This window comes from Telopea speciosissima, chromosome 7 (assembly GCF_018873765.1).
Source record: "Telopea speciosissima isolate NSW1024214 ecotype Mountain lineage chromosome 7, Tspe_v1, whole genome shotgun sequence".
Taxonomy (NCBI): Eukaryota; Viridiplantae; Streptophyta; class Magnoliopsida; order Proteales; family Proteaceae; genus Telopea; species Telopea speciosissima.
In genome coordinates this window covers 9,422,243-9,448,041 of record NC_057922.1, presented here as the reverse complement: position 1 = coordinate 9,448,041, position 25,799 = coordinate 9,422,243, and the positions used below count along the sequence as shown (strand labels likewise).

At 38.3% G+C, this 25,799-nt stretch overlaps 2 protein-coding genes across 2 annotated transcripts; both read left to right on the top strand.

The window, feature by feature from the left end:
* Positions 1–6,800: 6,800 nt before the first annotated feature.
* Positions 6,801–8,456, top strand: LOC122668835 (NAC domain-containing protein 2-like). Its single transcript, XM_043865381.1, has 3 exons — positions 6,801–7,049; positions 7,162–7,436; positions 7,565–8,456. The coding sequence occupies exons 1-3, from the start codon at positions 6,890–6,892 to the stop codon at positions 8,027–8,029; spliced, it is 900 nt and encodes a 299-aa protein (XP_043721316.1). The 5' UTR covers positions 6,801–6,889; the 3' UTR covers positions 8,030–8,456.
* A 6,740-nt stretch (positions 8,457–15,196) lies between these two features.
* LOC122667501 (ARF guanine-nucleotide exchange factor GNOM-like) lies at positions 15,197–25,365 on the top strand. Its single transcript, XM_043863779.1, has 3 exons — positions 15,197–15,327; positions 20,286–21,117; positions 21,257–25,365. The coding sequence occupies exons 2-3, from the start codon at positions 20,386–20,388 to the stop codon at positions 24,941–24,943; spliced, it is 4,419 nt and encodes a 1,472-aa protein (XP_043719714.1). The 5' UTR covers positions 15,197–15,327; positions 20,286–20,385; the 3' UTR covers positions 24,944–25,365.
* The last annotated feature ends 434 nt before the right edge of the window (positions 25,366–25,799 follow it).

Here is a 25,799-nt window from a genome sequence, read left to right as displayed (position 1 = left end):
CCTACTTGGCGATGGAAAAGGATTCCGCATGTAGAAATCTTGTCCCCATTTTTTATTGGGATTGTTTTAATGATACCTAAAGTTGTTTAAATTAAGGGTATAAGAGGGTTTTCAAAATGAAATTAAAAGTGAATCTTTTCTTTAGGGAGAATGTGGCCAAAATGACCACCATGCCCCCCATGTATAGTAGAAATTTCGTCATTTTTTGTGTCATCGTGTATGCTCATTGGTTGGTGCATGAGGCGTAGCCCTTGGGTCCCATCCAGAAAAGAGCACCCCTTATCTTTATGTCATCATCAAAAGCCGTCATGACTCATGACCAATATAAACGTAGGACGAGGAAGCATACAAGAGCGATGATGTATCCATTCTTTTCTTTTAAATAAAATTAAAAATTATTTGACATTTTAAGGGATGTCAATAAGAAAATCTCTTATCTAAACGACATCAACAACTATAGATGCGCATATATATTGCTTCTCTTTGAAATCGAATCTTAATAATTTTCCAAAGTGTCAATCGTTTTCTAAATTAAGAAGGAAATTAATATATATTTTTTCCTTTGCTTAAAATTGATTTTGACTTAATCCATATTTTGTGGAATAACATGGGGAAAAAATCCTCTGTAGTGCACTGATCTGGTGATGCACTGCGATGCGACCTTGCAAGCTCAACACATGAATGCGACGACATTCAACGGTGTGAGCTCGATTGCACTTTTTGTTTTTCTTTTTATCTTCTTGAGTTTGGCATTGTTGATTGTCATCGCATCAACGTGTCAAACTCGCACGGCTGTACCAGAGTGCACCGCCAGATCGGTGCAGACGATTTTTATCAAATAAAACCCAACCCTTGGGCAATTTAAGGGATTTCTTGCAAGACAAGCGAAAGCACTTGCATCAAGGAATACCCTATTGGGATATACTCTTCATCAGTCAAAGTTCAACGTTAGATTCAAATATTCATCATCTTCATCATCTTTTTGAACTTTCTCCAACCGTCCGAGAATGTTGACTTCTTATCCTCTTAATTTATTTTTTGCACGTGGTTATTTGAATACAGCATAAGACACCAAGCAAGGTAAAGACACTGATATGATTGGCTGTCGAAACTAAAGCTCTTACTTTTATTTTTATTTTTTTATGAGGCAACAAGATAAAGCAAGTACGAAAAATTTTTGTTTTCACATTGACTCATTTTCCTTTCTATTCCTCTCTTAATTTAGGTCAAATATTTTCGGTTTTATATATAATTTGTTTAAAATAGAAATTATTTTTTTTATGTCCACAGAGTTTCATTTATTTTTAAAAAATGAAAAAAAAAATTATGGATACATGACCCAAGCAACTTGAAGTGAAAAAATAAAAAAAAAGAGACTGAACGAGATATATTTAACAAAATAGGGTTATAACCTAAAACAACATAAGTTAAAGAAACAAGAAAAGTATGAACCCCAAAAGATATCCAAGCAAAGTTGATCATGTGAACAAAGGATCTTGGGGTTTACACAGTATCAAAAAATTAGATCAGATTAGTCGATTGGGGTCAATTTGGATTAGAATTGATTTTCAGTCAATCCTGATTGCAATTAATCCAGATCAAACCAATTTTATATGAAAACTAGGGTTAATGTGTATTTTAGTTGATTTCCATTGAATCTGAACCAATTCTAATGGAAATCAATCGAGACCAATCTGAATCTTGATTCGAGGTTTTTGAACATTGGGGGTCTACTTATCCACAAATTTTAGATCCATCCACATGACAAATATTTAAGGAATCTTTACCGTCTCAAGTCTGATGCAATGTCTAGTGCACCCACATGGTGCATCTATACACTTGGAAGATAAAAATAAAAAATACTTCATAGGTGCACCGTCCGATGCACCATGTGGGTGCATTGGGCGGTGCACGAGAAAATAAAAATTCATATTTAAGTGCTATTTAGAGATTCTTTTTCAACCTGCCCACTTAGATTACATTTACCCATACTATCCTAAGCAGATCAAAAAGTTTCACGGTTTTTTTTTTTTTTTTTTTTTAAATTAGATACCACCGAAGTCGTCTTAATTGGTAGCTATCTATGTCGGTCGAGTTGGCGAGAAAACCAGTGTGAGCTACGTGGGTTTATGCAATTAAACATGAGAAGAGTTGAGTGGACCGTCGGTTTGTCGTTGTCCACAACCCAGTTAATTGGATTTGGGCGTCGGCGCCTGGCTCAGGGGTGTGTGTCAATTAATGACTCATTTAGTTCCAATAAATACTGAAACTGCTGTTTCGTGTCCAAACCATTTACACATAAAATTGCTTCTTCGTGTACATAACAAACTCATGTCTTGTTCAGGGAAAAACATTTTGTACTAAGTCAATGTAGTTTTAACACTAATTGTTGAGAGTTATGAAGTTAGAGTCTAGAATCGGTGACTGTCTATACTTGGGAAACTCTCTCCATCTAATATCATAAGGTTTTGAATTGAATATATTATTATTGAGAAAAAAAAATTTGGATTTACGATATCTCATTTCGTTTACACGTGAGAGGGGGGGGGGGGTTGGAGTTACAGACGTGGACTTAGGTATCGGTATTAATACCCTTATAAGTCTCAGACAATACCGATACCAATATGGATTGATTATATCGGAGTAGATTGGATCGTTTTGCCCCTCAAAATATCGATTTATTTATTTTTTGGACCATTTTACCCACCCCAATTGGTTGTATCATAGTAGATCGGATCATTTTGCCCCTCAAAATATTGATTTCTTTATTTTTTGGATCGTTTTACCCTCCCTTGTTCCGATACCATTGAAACGGTATCGATTAGGTATCAACATCAGTCTCAATCTTGGATGATATTGATACAAACCGGCCACCGATTCGATACCGATACCTAAAACCATGGTTACAAAATTATACCTCACATATATATATACAACTGATCCGATATTGATACATAAACCATAGTTATATAGTTATAGCTCACATCGATTTTTTCAGGTCCTTGGTGCCTTCATATATTTAAGTAATTCTCTCAAACTAATGTTTTAAGGTTTTGGTAAGTTGGATCCTCCAACATAGTATTACTCATGTTTCACTAGTTCTTTCTATCGTGTTATCTTTTCACGTGTATGACGACGTTTCAATCCACCTATACATGAGTGAGTGTTAGGATTCAGGTATAATTTACCTTTAAAAGCTAATCATTAAAAATGAGATACTTTAACATCCGATGTAAAGTCGTTACTTCTGCTTAGGACCTCAACAATGAGGTACTAAGAATTACAGAGTTATAACCCCACATCGGTGTGTTCAAGTCCCTAGTGCCTCCGTGTATTCGAGAAACTCTCCATCAAATACCTTAAGGGTTTTTATTAGGGCCTTCATGTTGGGATAAACCCTAAAAAAAAAAAAAATTTAAATGAAAAATTGGGTACTTTCGATAATGAAAGAGGTATCAATCAAGTGTTGCTGTCTTGTTATCGATAAGATCATATTAAGCATAATCATTGATGCCTACATAAAATTCCACAATCCCCATACGGAAGTATCTTTATTGCTGGACATGATATGGACCCTCTGGCCTGTAGCTTTCAAAACACAAATCAAATTTTAAATTTCATGGATAATCACTAGTGGACTTTTCCATAAAAACTCCTTGAAGGAACAATTGGCAGTAGTGGCCTTCTTTCTTCTTCGTTCATGTCTTCTTTGACATGACCCAACATTGTAACTCTGTCAATCAAGTTTCTATGGTTATTTGCTCAGTTAAGTTGAATTCCAAGCATAACGAATATCTGACCATACCAACTTCGTTTTTCTTCCAATAGTCTTTCTATACCTAAAAATCCTCCCACGTGCATTGATGAGAGTGACATTTTTATATGAAAATATACAAAAATAAATAGTGGGATTCTACATGGGAAGGTAGAAAAAAATAATTTCACATCGAATATGAATGAAAAATATGAAGAATTTATAGGTAATTGAATATCTTTTTCCTAATGGTTAATTTTTTAGGATGAATTTTTCGTAAGTCCCTAACAAATGGTATCCGATTCAAAGTTGTGGTAGGATCAAACTTGAAGTAAAGTCATGACTAAAAACCTAAGGTGATCTCAAATGTTACCACGTGGAGGGTAAACCTTGGCCGGCCTTCAATCAAAAGCCACTAATAAAAGTACATTTGATTGTGGAGAGTGAAAGTGTGGAAACCCACTAGTGAAACCCTAGGGTTTTGATCCTGCAAGAAACCTTTTTCAAAGATCAAACAAAGACATTCCCTTTTAAAACTACAAAATGCATTCACTTTAAAGAAGCATTATGGATCAGCTTGGATCAGATGGTTTTAATCTAACTTTTGGTAAATTTTTTTAGATAGACTTATCCCTAGTCTGTACCATTACATTGATTAAGAATCAAACACATATTGTCGGTGTCGGCATCGATACAGGTCTACTAACATGGCCAATCTAATACCGATTATTTAAACCATAGCTGCAACACTACTTTTATATTAATGTTTCTATTTTAATTACTTATTTTTTCAACCATTTAGAAAAGGTTTTTTTTATTATTTTTGAATAATTTAACGTTGCAGTTAACTAAAAACAAGAGAAGGTTCGAAGCTTCAAAGAACTGGGGTTTTGGGGATTGTGATCATCTATGTTGCATTGTCCGTAGCAGCCATAGCGGCTCAGACACATCGCCTTGCACAATGTCCGCCTTACCCCTACCCGAGAACCTTACCTGAGCAGGGGTAAGGCGGATATTGTGCACGATAATGTGTTTGGACCACTATGACCGGTATAGGCAACGCGCTGTAGAAGATCTGAATTAGGGTTTTGACAGTATTTTAATAAACAACTTTTTTTTTTGAAACGCTTCTCAAAGGCTTAAAGGTTGTTCATAGCCTAGGATGGTTTAACTTTCAAGTGTGAAATGTGTCTCAAAATCTGTAGGAAATGATCGGAAAACGTTTTGGATCATCAATGCCTTGACACTCTCTTCATATTTTTTCTCAGTTGGATCTATATTCTGAAACAATTATTTTTTGTGAAAGTGGGAATAACAGGCTTTATAATCTATTATAATATGCTCGCCCAATCAACATGTGGGATCAGGAACAGTCTTATTGCTTATATTATCTCTCTCCTTAGATAATTTGTTTTCTTATTCATAAAAATTACAAATAAAAAACCTACTTGGTTTTGCCCAAAAAATGCTTCAGAAAACTGCGCTCAAGTTCACCTCATGTAGACCACTTCTTTATCTAACCAAGAGAGGGAGGGAAAATGGGAAATGAAGAAAAAGGAAAAGTCAAGCCTACCCACTTTGTTTCTCCTCTCCAATTTATAAAGCGAGTGATGATGTGATGTTCTAAAAGGACATTCCGCCGGCTTACACGCATCAGATTATGGTTCTTTTATTTGGTCTTAGGGCCAACAATTTCTTACTAAATTACTGGCCACACCACAGAGTCACAGACAGACATTTGTTGTCAACCACGAAAGATATAGGATTTCTTACTATACTCTCAAGACATCGTATTAATTTATCTCCACATTCCTCAAAACTGTTGGATTGAAATCTTTAATCTCGCCGCACATGTTCTACAATCTTGTCCATACATCCTTAACTTATCCGGTACATTCCCGGGTTAACCTTTTAAGTTTAAACAATATGTAAGGATTTATCAAACCAGATCATCCAACTCAGCCCACTAAAAAAGCAGTGCTTCCGTTTTTAAGATTTTGACAGTCTGATCTAGTGGACAGGTTTCCTTCTGACGTGGTTTAGGTAGTCTCATATATTATTGGAATCTTCATCCATTACACTCCAATCAAGTCAAAGCAAAAAGCATCAGCTCCTTGGTCATTGAAAGATGCTCTCTAACCTCATCTGATTGGTTTCCCTACTTCTATTTATCTAAAAACGCACACCCGATACGTATAATCTATGGTTAGAGATGCCAATATACGGCAGGCGGCGCATAGATTCCTCCCCCCCTAACATTATACAAGTTTCCGAGTAGCTTCGTCGTCCTTATCCACGTAAGCCGCCTACCACGTCAGCAGAGAATGTTGCTGAGTGACTCGTCAAACAACATTTTTGTTCGTTACTCCACTAGATGACAACTACTCACTTCAGTGCTTTTCCGCCAAGCCTCACATTTGTTCTCGAGACCCGTGCCTTGACCACGCCAGATACTCATCATCCATCCCAAATCTTGTCGTTTTGTCCTTTTGATGCTTCAAATCTCCTTATCCGTCCAATTGGTATCTGTTTTTGCAGGCGATCTATACCGTTGGATGAACGAAGATACGAGCATGCGGGCTGCGGATTCCTTTGAAGATGGACTTGGGATCTTCTGCGGATAAAACCACAAGGCTGAGTGACGTCAGTCAATAATCGTCGAAACCTCGAAGCTGACGTGTGATGGCTCACCCACCTTTGAATTGCCAGCTCACAATGGACCGTGGGGGCAAGAAACATACAGCCCTAGATAGGGGCCGTTGGGTAGAGCCGAGAGCCGACTTGTGAATCCGTCCAAAACGGGTGACGCAAGGAATGACAGAATCATTTATATGAGATATCGACAAGTGTCGTTAAAGGCTTTAAAAGGTTGACGCGTGTCCGGCTGCGGTCAGCTTCAGCTCTTCCTCTAAGGTGGGTGGTGACAACCACGTGTAGTTCTAGACACCACCAGCCAATCTCGACACGCGGCCTTTTTATCGCGTCTATATATACGACCCTCTCTCTTGGGTTCTAAGTTTCAAGCGCCTTCCTCCCCTCCCGAAGAAGAAAAGGAGAAAGGAAAGCAGTAGCCGAAGAAGAAGAAGAAGAAGAAACTCAAGATCTTTGAGAAAGAGAGAGAGAAGAAGCAGAAGAATGACAGCTGATTTAGAATTACCCCCGGGCTTCAGATTCCATCCAACGGACGAGGAGCTGGTGATGCACTATCTCTGCCGTAAATGTGCGGCACAGCCGATCGGAGTTCCGATCATCGCAGAAATTGATCTCTACAAATACAACCCATGGCAGCTCCCAGGTATATTACCATATTACCCCCATTTTTTCTTGATCTTCTCTATCTTCCCTTTTTCTAATCATTTGTGATTAACTTTTCTTTTCTGATTTTCGTCTGTGTTTGGGAAATGCAGGCATGGCACTTTACGGTGAGAAAGAATGGTACTTTTTCTCTCCCAGAGACCGGAAGTACCCAAACGGTTCACGGCCGAACCGGGCGGCTGGGACTGGGTACTGGAAGGCGACTGGAGCAGATAAACCGATTGGGCACCCTAAACCAATCGGAATCAAGAAGGCGCTGGTGTTCTATTCTGGGAAGGCACCCAGGGGAGAGAAAACCAACTGGATCATGCACGAGTATCGCCTCGCCGACGTCGATAGGTCGGCTCGCAAGAAGAACAGCTTAAGGGTACGAAATGACTATTCTAACCTCATAAAACGATGGGTAGCAAATGTCTTATCATTTTCAATGGACCCTCCATCGTGAAAGGCCCATAAGAATCTAGACTTATCTGACGTATTTGATTCCTTTTGCAGCTCGATGATTGGGTACTGTGCCGAATCTACAATAAGAAGGGCAGCGTAGAGAAGCAAACCATCGTCGACCAGAAACCGGTGCCGTCGAGGACGAATTGCTCGGAAATCATTGACCAGAAGCCGGAAACCATGGCGATGCATGGACGGAAAATGATGGCGCCGTCATGGACGATGGTACCGTCGTTGACCGAAGATTTCCCGTACATGGACACGTCAGATTCAATACCGAGGTTACACACGGATTCCAGCTGTTCGGAGCACGGGCTATCGCCGGAGTTCACATACGAGAGGGAGGTGCAGAGTGAACCCAAATGGAGAGAATGGGAGAAAGCCCTCGAAGTTCCATTTAATAACATGGATGCCATCGCTGTAACTGACAACCCTTTTGCTCAGTTTCAAAACACCAACGGCAACTTACAGAATCCCTTGCAGGACATGTTCATGTACTTGCAGAAGCCCTTCTGAGGTCCCACGTCATGAGGATTCGAATCGGACGGATCAGATTAAAAAACCGAATCTTCGATACTTGCATGGCACACGAGACTGAAGTCTGTGAGCGTGCACGTGCGAGGGAGGCACACGAATTGTGTAGGAAAGCTAGCAATATTAGTAGTAGCATTTGGGTTGGTGGTGCATGTGTAGATGGATATTAAGTGGAGGTGGCATTGAGATTCTGATCATGTGATGGATATTTGATTGCCGGACAATCGGACGGTGCATGTTAGATTTTTCAAGTGATAGTATAGATAAGAACTGTTAGGTATACAACATGTATATATGCATGTATACTTCATTATTGTGGGGACTCACCTTGTGGGTCCTTCTCTATTCTTGTAGTTGTAGCTGATTTTTTGTTCGTTTAGTGGGAATGTTTTGCATGGGAAACAAACAACACATATGAGATTGGAGACTATTGAGCACTCGAGCTGACTATAGTTGTTGGATGAGCATCTAGGGGCTATTTATGTAAATTCAATTAATTGCAAATGTCAAACTGATGATGGAGTTCAAATGTGGACACGCAACGTATTGGCTTTCCGCCTTTCCTTCCAAGGTTGTGTTTGGCTGCATTTGCACGAAAAGATTCTTATGAAATCACATCCCAAGGACCATGTATATGGTTGTTTGGAAGATATGATTTGGAAAGCATTACTTTAGGAGGTGGATAGGGACATGAGAAGAAAATTGCTCAAATTCAAATGGCAGCGCATGATAATAACATTGGGACTATTTCTTTGAGGTTATGTTTGGCTGGACACAACCGAAATTGATTTATTGTGGTGAATTATAAGAATGTGTTTTGGTGGCATTGGGATGGATTAATTTTTGTGTACAACCAGGACCAGAGAAACTACAAAAATTTAGCTGATCAATTTCCCTCTAGATGATCTCTTGGAGGAAATATGCAAGGGATTTTTGCTGGTTACAAATGTGTCATCCAAACACAATCCTAAGTTACTTCTTTTTTTTTTTTTATCTTGAATATTTTGTCTAGGGGAGGGATCGATATATTGTTCTTTAATATTGATATCATACACAACTAAAAGTGGCGAGAAGAGTGGGTGTCGATTCATATACAAAGATCACACGTCATTAAAAAAGAAAAAATGACAGATAGTATGTAAGGATGCATATACATTGTGATCGCATGCTCACATTTTTCACTATTTTTCATCGTAGTCAATGTCGTCCAACTTGGTGCTACTTAAATTATTAAAGAAATATAATTATATATTATCATATACTCATTTTTCGTATTTTAAAAGAGCACCTTTATCATGTGTGCTCAGAGAAAAGACAGCTAGCTATCAGAAAATACGGATTAAAATATATAATATGGAACAAGGATGATAATATGCATTTTGAAAGTCTATTTTCATACATAAAATTATCTCATATTTTGTATAATATGGTCTATATTTTCCATGGATTGAGTTTTCCTTCCCCACGGGTAAGGGAAGAATCCTCTTGCCTAAGCATCTAAACTCTATAATTGAGCCCATGAAAGATATTTGTGATCATGAACAATACTGTGTGAGAATTAACATTAAATCACAGTCTAATTATAAGGTCACATCACCAATGTAGAAATAATTTATTCTTCTCTATGGGAGAAGGAAAAGGCTACTTACATCCAATGTTTTTAACAATATACATACCATTCATTGAAACTAGAATATTAGATTAGGGACCGACTAAATTATGCCTCTATAAGTGTATTAAGAACTTGATGCCCTCTTTTAATTGTCCCTTATTCTTAAAAGTTCTTTAAGGGTATAAAAATGTTTTTAAAAATTAATTTAAATTTAGCTGATATCTCATTATCAAAAGTTGTCATTCTCTTGCACAATTTTCGAATACATTTGAAATAGTATGTTATACTAAATAGGTTAAAAAAGTAGGGTTGTAAATTATTTGAGGGGTGTCAAATAAAAAAGTCCTATTAAATAATGAAGTCATTTTCACTATAATATTTTTTTGGGGTAGAAAATGTCCCCCATCTTCAATCCATTGATGTAGGAAAAAACTCTCACTCTATACCTAAAGATTATGTAACTTAGAAAGACAACCAATCCTCAAGTAGAAGTCATTTTCCCTATAATATTTTTTGGGGGAAGAAAATGTCTCCCCACTTGAATCCATTGATGTAAGAAAAAACTCACTCTATAACTAAACATTATATAACTTAGAAAGACAAACAATCCTCAAGTTGTGTTTGAATGGCTCACTGATGATCCCACTCCTTGTGTGACTTCTTACAGTTGGTCAATCAATTGGTTGATCCAACCTAGACAAATCTTGTCTATCTCTTGAACAAATACTGAAACCAAACTCTCTATAGGGATTTTTTTTAAAAATTTATTTCATGAGAAATAGGATAACATTTCACAAGTCAAGAAAGAGTTCTTAAATGGTTCCCCATATTTATCAAATAGCAATTTAATTGGTGCTCAAACTTAATCTATCTTTCAACTTCATCAGCCTAATATATTCTTGATAAGTTTGAACCCAAAAGATAATTTTTAAAGTAGTGAAATATAGCTTTCAAAATAGATCAAAAGTCAACAATTTTATAAAATTGTTTTATAGCTAGATATGCATGAAGGATTAGTCCAATTTAAGATGGATGATCTTATGATAAAGATGGGCCAAGGCATCCTTTCACTATCCAAAGGTCAAGATGGCCAAATTAAATCTCTAAATACTATAAAGAGCCCATTGTCATTTGTCAAGGAACAGTTTCTTTGACTTCCTTATAGTAAGTAAGGGTGGGAACCCTCAAACAAAATGTGGAGAGCCTATAATGCTGTGAATCAATTAAATAACTTGTCTTGTGGGTTTGAAACATGTGACCAAGGGAAGGGATGACATAAGGAACATTTAAAAGCTCTTTTGGAGGGTGGCAACTAAGCTACTTCATTGAAGATTTCTTAATCACTTTAATTGCTTTGTTAGGTAACTCAAATAGGAATGTTGTTGAAAACAGTTTATCTTTGAACTTCGACCCTTCTTTTTGGATGGAAAACAATGGAAAAATAAAAAATTTGTATATAATTGAAAGGAAAAAGTTTTCCATGATGCCAAGTTACTATTTCTCTCTCGTATGGAATTCTTTATTGTTTTTGCTCTTTGTTCTGATCATGTAAACCCCATGTGGATGATATATTTTCCGTACTTCTATTGATGTGACATGCATATTCGCCCCCATACTGACGCCATGGCGAACCCTCTCATAACTGAAATAGAAGAAAGGGCCTCCAATGAGCCATTGAAAGAAATCCATATTTAATATAGATTTGTTTGTTTCAAAGTTCCAACTACTTCTTGTTTGTTTCATTGTGATCACTTGCCTCTTTATTTTTGTTTCTTTCATACTTAACCCAAGATTATCAAACCCAAATCAATCCCATCTTCTTGTATTTGATGTAAATATCTTATGATACCAATCTAATGGATATAATGGTCGATGGCTCCTGCCCATGTTTTTACTGATAAATTATTATCTTTTAAGTGTATTTGATCTTAATTTTGAGGCAAGAGGATTAGATCGAGGAGAGACCCTTTTTTATTTATCAGCCTTGGTATCCTCTATGCATGCAGCAGGCACAGTACTGGCCTATCATTGTCCACAAAGATCGATGTTCCCTTCTATATAAACATATATCTTTAAAATAAGATTACAAACTGGATTAATTAGTTTAATAAATTTACTTAATTAGTACCTTGTTTCATACTATGTATAATGTACATGAACCATGCATGAATATTATCAGCAATAACAACATGGATCTTGTGTAATGCACGGGGATATCAGATAAAAAAAAAAATTATTCTAAATATATAAAGATTAAATAAATTAAAAATAATAAGTAGAATCTGATTTCAAATGTAGCCTATCAAACAGCTAAATGGTCAGGCAAGTAGGAAATTATGCATGTAATCCCTATTACATTAGTTAATAATATTGCATTATATTCTACTATTTTTGAAAACTAAGTTGTTGGTTTTGGTTTGTTTTATACATTATGAAATTACTATTTAATCTTTATTTTTTGTACACTCGAGTGAAATTTATAAAAATACTTGTTGAAATTTTTTGAATAATTTTTCCTATCCTAGCTATCAGTTGATTCTAAATGCATTTACTCATAATCTCTACAATAGGTAAACTACCTATAACTTTGTTCCTTATGTAGAAAAGATTTTATTATTTTGAAAAAGCATTTCACAATTATAATATGTGTTATATATTTTTATATTTCACAATTAGATTTTAAATTCATTTGTTCATACCCGAGGGAATGGCTTGATTACCTTTTATTTCTGTTCAGTGCTTTGATAATCTATAATTGAAACTTTACTTAGGTTGTGTTTGATATGCATTCTTGGAATGCATTCTATGTTGATTTCGCATTCTCGGATGATAAAAATAACTGTTTTTATCGTCTGTGAATGCGAAATCGACCTAGAATACATACTAAACATTGTCTTAGTGATTTAAAAGGACTTAAATATGTTTTTAATAGTACTTCGTCATTCATTATGAGATGATGACTCCTTCCCTTAACATCTAGGCTCTGTTTGGTTGCAAGTGAAATGCAAATATTTTTCTAGAAAGTGAAATGTATTTTTATAGGAAAAATCATTTTTGGTGTTTGGTTAAGGAAAATGCAAATATTTCCATAAGAAGTGAAATAACTTACGAGAAATGCAAATATTTCCCTTCACTTGGATGATTACACTTGGTCGCAACAAAGTCTAACCCAATAAAACCCACCCGAACTTGGGTATGGGCTTGACAATTTCTCGTGGGCTGGGCCTGAGTAGACAAGTTCATACACAGGTTAAATTAGGGCTGTCCCTTTGGACTTTGCTTAACCTTTGGGCTAACCAATCCAATGCAAGTCTCTAATTTAAAGGGCAGGACAAATAAAGAATTTACATAATTCTCCTCATTTCTGTTGAGGTCAAGACTTATTTTAAGAGTAAGTGGGCTTATTTAGGCCTCTACTAACACTCTGGATAGTAAGGTGATTGGGACAAACAAATTGCAAATAACCAAAATACCTCTATGGACTGATTGACTAAAAACTCAATTTTGTGATCTCAAACTTGGACCAAATCTTAAGATTAGGAGTTTTTAGCATAAAAAACCTTGTATTTCAAAATGATATAAATCATCTACCCTCCCATGTATATATGAAATAGTTTAGATGATTGTGTGTCAAATTCCAAACTCAAATTCAAATCATCTATCTCTCATGTATGTCCATGCGTTCTCTTGGTAGTTTTGGATTTTTCAACGTTTGTTTTGCCACTTGACCAGCTTTATATAGCTCAAACTTGACATGTCTTAGGTGTTGAGGGGTGATGTTTTATATTATGTAGACTGGGTTGTAGATCTGCCTCCGAAATGTCATTAAAATCTCGTAGGGTTTGGGGCCCGCAAATTTGGGAAATTTTTATCTCTTTGTTTTCCTATAAATTATTGCGATGAGGGGTTGTTAGAGTTACAAGGAATTCTCTGTAAATACAGAGACGTGAGAGAGAGAGCTTGCAACATTTTCTCCATTGCTAGTGAAATTACTCTAATCTCTTTGTGGAGATAGGCACCTTATCAAACCACGTATATCCTTGTCTTGTGTGATTGTTTGTTTGCTCTTTCAGTTCATTTTTGTAACTTTATAGGATTTTGTTTCTACCTAGGGGACCTTGGGGTTTATATACGACAAAATTTCAATCATACCTAAGTTGCAAAATTGTAGAATTGAGTGCTTGTCTACAAATTGCTTGTTTAAACCGTTGCTTACAAGAGTTGCTCTTATAAATGACTGATGGTAGGAATAGAAATTTAAGATTCATAGTAAAAAGAAATATTTAAGAGAAATATAATTGAATCAAAATCTAAAATTTGACATATAGCCAATCTAGAGTATTTTTAGAAATCCATATGGTTAAAATCTCCAAATTACACCTCTATGAATTTGGTTGCTGATGTAAAAAAACTTTTGCCATTCTTTTAGGTCCCTACTTCACCTCGACAATTATGTCATGATGCCCTTAAAGCCTATATGCGATGATAGACTCCTGTAACCATGTGATATTTGCTTTGTTGAACAAAATTTCATTCTAAAAGAAAGGATTTAAAACCTTTACCCTTACCATCTATATGTGAGCTAGGAAAGCCAAGTAAACGGGTGCCATTTATAACCCTAGTTGTCACCTCTCTCTCTCTCTCTCACACACACACACACACAATTGACCAATTAGGGAGTTGGGTTCATATTCTTGTATGTGAACGTACGAGAATGGGTTCCAACCATCTAGATGGCATCCACATGGTGGATTCTCGTACGTCCGACTCCCAATTAGGTACCCCAGTATATCAAATATTGGCGGACTCCCAATTAGGTACCCCAATATATCAAATATCGGCTGATACTACCAAGTTCAAGCTGGATTGATCGATTTGGATCAAGATTGGGGTTCAATCTAGTCTCCTACCAATGCACTCTAGACTTAAATTCTATTCCGAGAATGCATATCAAACGCAACCTCAATCCTCGAAAAGATGTTTAAAACTTGGACCCAAAACCGTCATCATTCCACCATGTACACAAAACTTTCCAGTTTCAACCTCTAACCTGAACTCAAATTCTATTCCGATAATGCATATCAAATGCAACCTCAATCCTCGAAAAGATGTTTAAAACTTGGACCCAAAACCGTCATCATTCCACCATGTACACAAAACTTTCCATTTTCAACCTCTAACCTGAACTCCTTAATAGTTGCTCTCAAGATCTCCCTAACATTGAAGGGATCAGAGGTGTCAATAGGGAATCAGAATTGATTAAATGAACGAGAACCAATTACAAAAATCAAAACTGACTGGACCAATCTGGTCGGTTATAGAGACTGACCAACCAATTATTAAATGGTCTTTGTTGGGAGAAGTGGGGCCGATTAATTATATCGGTCGTGACCAATTTGGAACCAACCGGAACTGACCGGTTTAATCCTCTAAAATATCTTGTTAAATAAACGGATTCAAAGATTAGAGTTGAAATATCCACTCCTGATCCGACCCGTTTACAATAATTCGCACTTTTCTGGTGCGAGAAAGAGAGGAAAGGGTCGAGAGTGAGACTAGAGACTAGAAGAGGTCCATCGTCTTCTTCCCCACCGCGATCATAGAGCGAGCTGAACCAGGCCCCAGAAGGTCAAATCTTAGCCGACGGCGGAGTTCGCGGCGATCTCTGGTAAGAATTTTACCTTCATCCCTCCTTATGCTTAATTTAATGCCCTTTTCATGGTGGATCTGAGTCATTTTCAATTGGAGATACACAGGCTACGTTTCAGCCTTGGAGCCATGATTTCGGTGATCTTGATTTCCTATCTGTCTATTTATTTCTTGGATTTAGTCCTTCCCTTATACTTCTCTCAATTTCTCACATAGTTTTGGAATTTTGATAATTTCCCGTCGGGTCCCCTCACTCTTTTGCCACACCTCCCAGCAGTTCTGGTCAAACCCCCCTCCCTCTCTCTCTCTCTCTGATTTTTTTTTTCGATTTATTATGTAATTTAATTCATGGATTCTCAGACTTTAGTTACCACATTGCCTTCTCTGTAGCAAATTATCTTGGCCACGGGGGAGGTGCTGTCAAACGCTTCTTTACAGCTTTCCATTGACAGATCTCAGTAGCAGTAGCAGATCAGACCTCCCAAGTCCTATGGGTCAATGATGTTAAAACCAAATTTAGTGGAGTAATTATGATTTTTCAGCTTTGAACTTGCGCTTTAAGGTTCAGCTTTTCTGCATTTCTTTGTGGTATCCCTTTAATGGAAAACAATAAGTGGGTCTTCTTATGGATTTTAGCAGAGTCGGTGGACTTCTTTATGATCATAGTATTAATTTGGTTAGCAAGTCTAGGTACGAACTGAATGTCACTTCAAGGGGATAAATTTCTTGAAAGTAGTAATGGAGCTCACAAGCTATACAGATAGAGTTTCTTGTATGTGATAGTGGTGGTTCAGCTGATGTAATAGGATGACGAGAGTTCCCATCAGAAAACCGTAGGTGTTCTGCCATCTCATTGGATACAGTTGAAAACTTGCATTTCATTTAAATTGGTTATTCGGATGGAAGCCAAAAGCAGTCAATGAGATAAACTGGAGATTATTTGTCCTCGTATATATAGGGGATTCAGAATTTTTAAGTGAAAGTTTTGAACTAATGATGGCATCCTCCCCCCCCCCCCCCCTTCTATAAAATAAATAAATAATTAAAAGAAGCAAATGTTGAGCCTCTGATGCCATTATCGCTCTCAACAAGTAGATAAGAAAACAGTAATGTAGCAGCCATACATGACTGCTTGCGCTTCAGCCTCTTTGATAGTAAAGATTCTGATTTATAACCTATCCTTTGAATAAAACACCCAATATATTCCCATAAGATAGCTCCTCACATAGTTGGACAATCTCACAGTAAAGGCGTCTGCATCAAACAGTATACTATCCTGTTCTGCAGTCCATATAGGTGAATCAGGTGAAGTTTCTTCTCTCAAAGGCTTCACTAAAATCTGAGAGAGAGAGAGAGGTTCCCTTATTGTGGAAGATCTTATTGTGTCTTGTTTGCAAGATAACATAGGAGAACATGATAATTTGTGATGATTTCCACTTTCTTGTTGTCTGTCAGGTTTCTAGATTACATCAATGGTGACACCTTATGATATTGTCATAGGGTCCATGGGCTATTAAGAGTCAAGCCAAAGAACATGGGTAAACAGGCAATTATTGTTAAACATGTTCTTTTGTCTCAGCCACATCTTGGTAAGGGTTTCGGTAGGAGATGAGGAAGATATACGTTTAAGTGTGATCAGGTCTGTCAAGCTTCATACTATATCGCATTGAAAATCCTCCTTCTTTATTGTAATACATATATGATCAGATGCATATGTAGTTGCGGTTAAGAATCGCTTGTAATACTACGCGGAATCCCTAACAAAAATTATAAAATTGATATGTATAATAATCTGATAAATGAGATTGACTTTTTTCTGTTATTCGTAAGATCATGATAGAGTCTCCCTGCGCTAACGCGCTACAACTAGCAGAGCAGCCCGCTGAAAAACTACAGTGTGCTACGGCGGAAAAGCTGTTGCTTGCTGCTTGCTGTCTACTTCACGAGCCTTCACTGCCCCGCTCTGTAACTTCCCTTCTTTCGTCTGTCCACGAGACAGTGCTTCTTCTATCAATTAGATCCTTTATCCATAGAATATAGTATCTAGGCATATTTATTTCTTCTTTGGCTTCTATGAAGTCTCTTTCTTTGCTACAGAGGAAAAATATCGTTGCTTTGGACAATGCACATGTGGAAAGCCTAGGTTTTTTTGTTTTTTTTTTTCTAGTAATTACTAGAAGTCTCTTCAGCTTGAGTTGTGTTAAAGGCACGGAATGTATTTGCACCATCACCGTCTTCGAATAAAGTATTTTCTACAGTAGCACCATGAATTGCCTTGGTCTCGCTGAGAGCCTGTTCGCAATTTGAATCGAATTTTTCCTAGGCTCTCTCTGTGGAGGTTTGGAACCCTGGATTACAACATTAGTTTTACTCAACTTCTTGGGAGGTATGTCAAAGACAGCTGCCTCCTTTATGTGGACTTAAGAGATCAAAGCTATTTCAAATTTCGTTATGAGATTTCCCTTTTGGGTCAGTAGTCAAAAGATTGGCATGTACTAAGGACTGGCTGTGATGAACATTGGACAAGATTTGAGCTTATAAGATGGTTTTAAGTTTTGTTTCAACTTTATGCTTATCCCAATAGGGTGTATTAGTGAAGGAAAAATCAGAATCTAACATAGTAATTTGACCAGTGAGATTGGTTGTTTGATTTGGTTTATCTCTCTGTAAGCAGGGAATTCATGGGTCAGAAAAGGCATTAATCAAGTTGCCTGCCCCAATGTGGTCTGATAAACTGAATGGGGTACTTGAGGGAGCCACACTATGGCCTTAGGTTTAATTTTTGCTTCAAAGTTTGTGTAGTGCTGAGGGATAGAAAAAAAAGTTCTGGACAGTTCTTTTAAGTAGTGCTGTATTCAGGTATGGCACCTGAGGGAGCCACACTATGGCCTTAGGTTTACAAACTTAGTCTCATTGAATCAGTAAGAAGGTCTATCCATAGGGCTGTTGCCACCATACTTTATTTGGATAAATCAATTTTGGTAAAGGAAAGATGGACATCACATGGACAGGAATAACCTGTGTATCAGCTTTCATTGTTGTAGCATGATTCCCTCAATATAAGACCTTGGCTGTCAAAGATTAATATTTTTGTCTGATGTGATCGGTTATATTAGAAGTCACTCGTAGGAGATTGAGATCTTGCTTGTGCATTCGGTCTATATAACCTACCATGTCATGTTCTGATATCATGAAAAGATATGAAACGCAATGGGCTCACAATTAATATGTCTTTAAACAGAGTTGAACGGTGAAACAAGTTCTGTGTGGCTAAACCCCATTTAGTTGGAAAAAGGCTTAGTTAACTTCAGCTGAGTACTCTTAGGGGATTGAGATGAAAAACATTAGGATACCAAATGTTTGGTGGTTTGGGAGAAATAATACCTTTTTGTGGGATATCACCTAACCTAATATTACTATATTAGAGCAGATCTTTTTGTAAATGGTGTTATAGATCTTTTTATACTGGTTTTCATCAGCGGCTGTAAAGCATAGTAAGTGTATTTTATTTTATTTATCAATGAATAGCATTTGTCCTATCAGCAAAATGTACATCTTAAGTATAAGAATATCTTATAACTTTATTTACCATATTATGTTGTTAAATATTTGAACTTTACTGAGAGCAAATTGCACTTGACACGCACAATGGACTCCTCACTGTAGATTAGGACCATACGCACAACTAGATTTAGACTATATGCACAACGGCTTCATGTATTGAAAACTTACTGGTAATGCCATCTTAGTATGTCTGCAAGGGGTAGGAGGGTCAAGTTATCTGTTCACTTCTATGTTTTCCCATAAGTAAGGCTAGTTTTTTAAACGACTTCTCAACTCTGGTTCCTGATGTAGATCCTTATGATGAGCTCTTCCCCAACCTCTCTGCCCCTACTCTCTTCTTCTTCAATATCTATTAAGTCCTAATACAGCCTCAGTGGCCTCTCCAGTGGTGAATTAGTTTATTTGGTTTTTTAATCATAATGGTACAAGCTCCTGTGTTTTCATGTTTGGAAGGAAATGGAGGATTATTAGTCCTCTTTACTAAGTCTTGCCATTCATATGTAAGAGCCATTAGCACCTTCCCAATGCGGATTTCTCTCTCTCAAGTCTATTTTTTAGTCTTAATTGATGTAGATCACAGCTCCATGTGTAGCCGCAGGAACAAGGCCCCAAAATCAGCCCAGTGTAGTTGTGGGATTCAACTGCTGTGGGAGGCAGCCTGGTCTGATGATGTGGCAGGTTTTTGTTGGTTCGATGGAGCATCCCATAAGGCAGCCCAGTTCAGAATATTGACTTGGTTGCTGAGATCTCACTGACTTAAAGAATTAGAAACTAACCATGAAAATAGAAGCTTAGTGAGTATATACCAAACCAGGCAGTAGGTGTGCCTAGATCTGGATGGAGAGGGTGTTGACAGGTATTTGTGCTCCAAAAATCAGTCAATTCTGATGACTGGTTGTTGAGGAAAAGGGCCCTTGAATGTTGCAGCAGGAATCCTTGAAGAACGATCAGCCGGCTACTGTTTTGGGAGATTGTATGGTATTGTGGGATATTGTTTAGGGTTAGGAGACCTTTCTTAACCTATTGCCTTCAGACCTGTGTTCTATTTCATTTCATTGTTTATAGCTGGAACCCCAGTACTTGTGTTGTTGTCATTGTGCTGCTGGTGATCCTGACTGGGGTTGGGTTTCTCCCAGACCTAGCCTTACATTATTAATGCATTCTGTATTTCCTCTTGTAAAATTGTTTTACTTTTGTTTTATTCATTTATTTTGTTAAGCATAAGAGAATTCACCTTACTTTTGTTTTATTCATTTATTTTGTTAAGCATAAGAGAATTCACCTTACTTTTGTTTAATTCATTTATTTTGTTAAGCATAAGAGAATTCTTACATGTTTGCGTGATTCATTTATTTTGTTAAGCATATGACAATTCTTACATGTATGTTTGTATTTATTATCTTTCAACAACAGTGGGGAGTATGGTTCTGCTTGATTCCAGTACCTTGTCTCTCTAGTTTTCAAGCACAACACTGATAGCAGTTAGATTGTTTATCCCCAATTCAGTGTAAATATGGGGCGTCTAAGGCTGCAGTCCGGAATCAAGGCAATTGAGGAAGAGCCTGAAGAATATGACTGTTCATCAAATGGAGGTGCTTTAGCATGTATGGTGAATTCAGAAGTAGGTGCTGTGTTGGCAGTTATGAGAAGAAATGTTAGGTGGGGAGGTCGTTATATGACTGGAGATGATCAGTTAGAGCACTCTCTCATCCAGTCCTTGAAGACATTGCGGAAGCAAATTTTTGCATGGCAAAATCAGTGGCAGTCAATAAGTCCAGACGCATATCTCCTTCCATTTTTGGATGTGATTCGATCTGATGAAACTGGTGCATCAATCACTAGTGTGGCCTTGTCATCTGTTTACAAGATTCTAACTCTTGACATACTTCATCTGAATACCGTGAATGTGGAACATGCTATGCCTTTGGTGGTTGATGCTGTGACAAGTTGCCGATTCGAGGTGACCGATCCAGCTTCAGAAGAAGTAGTATTGATGAAGATACTTCAGGTTTTTCTTGCTTGCATGAAAAGTAAGGCATCGGTTGTGCTGAGTAACCAGCATGTTTGCAACATAGTAAACACCTGTTTCCGTATAGTTCATCAAGCAGGATCAAAAGGTGAGTTGTTGCAGCGGATAGCTCGCCACACTATGCATGAACTTGTCAGGTGCATCTTTTCCCACCTTTCGGAGATTGATAAAACAGAACATCTATTGGCTAATGGAGGAATATACATCAAACAAGAGGTGTTGGTGCATGCATCGTTTTTATTGGTTCTTTTCTTTGGTGCAACATTTTCTGTCTCCTTTTTTCAGATTATGTCGCTTCACTTTGGATAACTCTTGTTTCTGTCTTCTTAATATGAAACTGCTCTTTTGCTTGTAGGTGGGAGGCTTAGAAAAGGACTATACCTTCAGTAGTAAACAATTAGATAATAGCAATGACAGTTCTGAGCATGATGGTCAGATGCCTTCTGTTGGTTTGGCTTCAAATTCTTCCACAGGTCTTCGGGTAAGCTTGAATGAGGAAAACACAAATGGGGCTGGTAATGGAAAAGAGGCTGCTCCAAATGATTTGCATCTCATGACAGAGCCATATGGGGTACCCTGCATGGTGGAGATACTTCACTTCTTGTGTGCCTTGTTAGATAACATAGAGAACATTGGTATGGGTCCCAGGTCAAATTCTATGGCAAGTCATGAAGATGTACCACTTTTTGCTTTGGGTTTGATCAACTCAGCTATTGAATTGGGTGGGCCTTCTATCAGACAACACCCCAAGTTATTGGCCTTGATACAGGATGAGCTATTTCGTAACCTCATGCAGTTTGGCTTATCAATGAGTCCACTTATTCTTTCCATTGTATGTGGCATCGTTCTAAATCTGTATTACCATTTGCGTTCTGAGCTAAAATTACAATTGGAGGCTTTCTTTTCTTGTGTGATTTTGAGGCTTGCGCAAAGCAGGCATGGAGCTTCCTATCATCAACAGGAGGTTGCAATGGAGGCCCTTGTTGACTTCTGTAGGCAGAAAACATTCATGCCAGAGATGTATGCCAACTTTGATTGTGATATTACCTGCAGTAATGTGTTTGAAGACCTTGCTAACCTGTTGTCAAAGAGTGCATTTCCAGTGAACTACCCTTTGTCGGCAATGCATATTCTTGCTTTGGATGGTCTAATTGCCGTGATTCAGGGAATGGCAGAGAGAATAGGCAATGGACAACCTGTTTTGGAGCAGGTTCCAGTAGATCTTGAAGAATATACCCCATTCTGGACCGTGAAGTGTGAGAACTATGCTGATTCTAATCATTGGGTTCCTTTTGTCCGTCGGAGAAAATACATTAAGAGAAGGTTGATGATTGGTGCTGATCACTTCAACCGAGATCCAAAGAAAGGGCTAGAGTTTCTCCAGGGAACACATTTGTTACCTGACAAGCTTGACCCTCAAAGTGTTGCTTGCTTTTTCAGGTACACAGCTGGGTTAGATAAGAATCTTGTGGGTGATTTCCTGGGAAATCATGATGAGTTTTGTGTTCAAGTGCTTCACGAATTTGCTGGCACTTTTGATTTTGAAGAAATGAATTTGGATACTGCACTACGGCTATTCTTAGAAACTTTTCGATTGCCTGGTGAGTCCCAAAAGATACAGAGAGTTCTCGAGGCGTTCTCAGAGAGATACTATGAGCAATCGCCACAGATTCTAGCCAACAAGGATGCTGCGCTCGTATTGTCCTATTCATTAATAATGCTTAATACTGATCAACACAATGTACAAGTGAAGAAGAAGATGACTGAAGAGGATTTTATCAGAAATAATCGACGCATCAATGGAGGGAATGATCTCCCTCGGGAATTCCTATCAGAGCTTTACCACTCAATCTGCAAGAATGAGATCAAAACTACACCGGAACAAGGTGCAGGTTTCTCCGAGATGACACCAAGCCGTTGGATTGATCTAATGCGCAAGTCGAAGAAGACTGCTCCTTTTGTTATGTGTGATTCCAGACCCTTCCTGGACCATGATATGTTTGCCATAATGTCTGGTCCCACAATTGCTGCTATCTCAGTGGTATTTGATCATGCTGAGAGTGAAGATGTTTTCCAAACATGTGTTGATGGATTTTTGGCTGTTGCAAAGATTTCAGCATGTCATCATCTTGAAGATGTATTGGATGACCTTGTTGTGTCTCTTTGCAAGTTCACAACTCTCATTAACCCATCTTCAGTGGAGGAACCTGTTCTTGCTTTTGGTGATGATACGAAAGCTAGAATGGCCACTGTGACTGTCTTCACCATAGCAAATAAGTATGGTGATTATATCCGCACTGGATGGAGAAACATTCTGGACTGCATCTTAAGATTGCACAAGCTTGGTCTTCTACCCGCCCGTGTAGCCAGTGATGCCGCTGATGACTTGGAGGTTGCTGCTGATCCTTGTCATGGAAAACCTGTTACAAGTTCACTATCTGCATCTCAGTTGCCTTCTATGGGTACTCCTCGTAGATCATCTGGGCTTATGGGCCGGTTCAGCCAGCTCTTATCTCTTGACACAGAGGAGCCAAGATCGCAACCCACTGAACAACAACTAGCAGCTCATCAACGCACTCTCCAGACTATTCAGAAGTGCCACATAGATAGCATATTTACAGAAAGTAAGTTTCTGCAAGCTGATTCACTGTTGCATCTTGCACGAGCCCTCATCTGGGCTGCAGGGAGATCTCAGAAGGGCAACAGCTCTCCTGATGATGAAGACACTGCAGTCTTTTGCTTGGAGTTGTTGATAGCAATCACCTTGAATAACCGGGATAGGATTGGTCTTCTGTGGCAGGGGGTTTATGAGCATATATCCAACATTGTTCAGTCAACTGTGATGCCTTGTGCTCTGGTGGAGAGGGCTGTGTTTGGACTGCTTCGAATATGCCAGCGGTTGCTTCCCTATAAAGAGAACCTTGCTGATGAACTACTGAGGTCACTGCAACTGGTCTCAAAGCTTGATGCTCGGGTCGCTGATGCATATTGTGAGAACATCACACAAGAAGTTATGCGCCTTGTGAAAGCTAATGCCACACACATCAGATCCCAAATGGGGTGGCGCACAATCACCAATATTCTGTCCATCACAGCTCGCCATCCTGAAGCATCTGAATCAGGATTCGAGGCATTAATGTTTATCATGTCTGAAGGGGCTCATCTCTCACCCGCAAATTACATTCTATGTGTAGATACTACAAGGCAGTTTGCTGAGTCTCGTGTTGGGCAGGCAGAGCGATCAATACGTGCACTGGATTTGATGGCAGGGTCTGTGACCTGTCTAGCACGGTGGTCTTGTGAGACTAAGGAAGCAGCAGGGGAGGAGGCTGCTGCAAAAATGTCTCAGGATATAGGGGAGATGTGGCTGAGGCTAGTGCAGGGGTTGAGAAAGGTGTGTTTGGACCAGAGAGAAGACGTAAGGAACCATGCTCTGTCCTCATTGCAGAAGTGCTTGACAGGTGTGGATGGGTTCTCCCTTCTGCACACTTCGTGGTTGCAATGTTTTGATCTGGTCATCTTCACAATGCTTGATGACTTGCTAGAAATTGCTCAGGGACATTCCCCGAAGGACTACAGGAACATAGAAGGCACACTCATTCTTGCTATGAAGCTATTGTCGAAAGTGTTCTTACAGTTGCTGAATGATCTTGTGCAGCTATCCACGTTCTGCAAGCTATGGTTGGGTGTCCTTGGCCGTATGGAAAAATATATGAAGGCCAAGGTTAGAGGAAAGAAGAGCGAAAAGCTTCAGGAATTAGTCCCTGAGCTTCTTAAGAATACATTGCTTGTGATGAAGACAAGGGGAATCCTTGTGTGCCGAAGTGCTCTTGGTGGGGATAGTTTATGGGAACTAACATGGTTACATGTGAACAATATTGCTCCATCTTTGCAATCCGAAGTGTTTCCCAATCAAGAGCTGGAGCAGGTACATAAACAGAGTGAAACAGAGGGAGTCCCGGGATCTGATGGATCCGGTTCTGTTCCATCAGGTGAGACATTGACAGCTTCTGAAGAAGGTGCTCAGACCTTAGTGTGTTGAGCACTTGAAATAGCCTTACTAGTTTTCTGGGGGGAAGGGCCCAAGAGGGGAATAGGAGGATTTTTTGTTTGGACAGATTGGTATGCATTATAGCGGTAAAAATTCATCTTCTTGTAGTTGGGTTTGTTTTCAATCTTCACCCTCCAGGAAAGTGTGATATGATGTATCTGCCAATCTTAATGCAGGTAGAGGTTTTCTAGAGATACTTTCTTGTATTTGTTATACGGGTTTGGTTTCTTAGGTTATTATGTGCATTTTTAAAATCTGGAAGTTAACATATCTAGTCTTCATTCTCTCAAGCAATCTCAGCTACTCTGTCGTCCTGTATTCAGTAATTGTCTTACTCTACAGAAAACGCAAACTTGCAGCCTGTATTGATGTATAGATTGTCTCAACTTGTAATGAAACAGTGTTTGAAGTTATGCTCTTAAGAGGTCAGTAACAAGAATTTGGAATGTTTGCTTTCTATTTCCCTTGTCGGTAGTGATTCTTCAGGTTCCAGATTTCCTCACTGCATGATAGATCTGGCCTTAATTAAGAGGATTCTGTTCCCAATTGTGTCAACCAGTGAATGATATGAACAACTGCAGAATCATGAGTTGGACCTGTTTCACTTCAGGTCCAACTCTGGTGTCCCACTTCATACCAGTTGGTTATTGACTGATATGATTAAATTAGGAAAAAGCAAAATGAAATGCAATAATGAAATAAGTACAGTTCTGTTCATATGAGAGTTATACAAGCTAATCCAAGGTACAAGGTACAGTAGAAAACACATCATATACTTCTAATCCAACATTTCTCTAATTTTAATGAAACTGTGTTTCAAGTTTAGCATGGAACTGTCATGTCAATT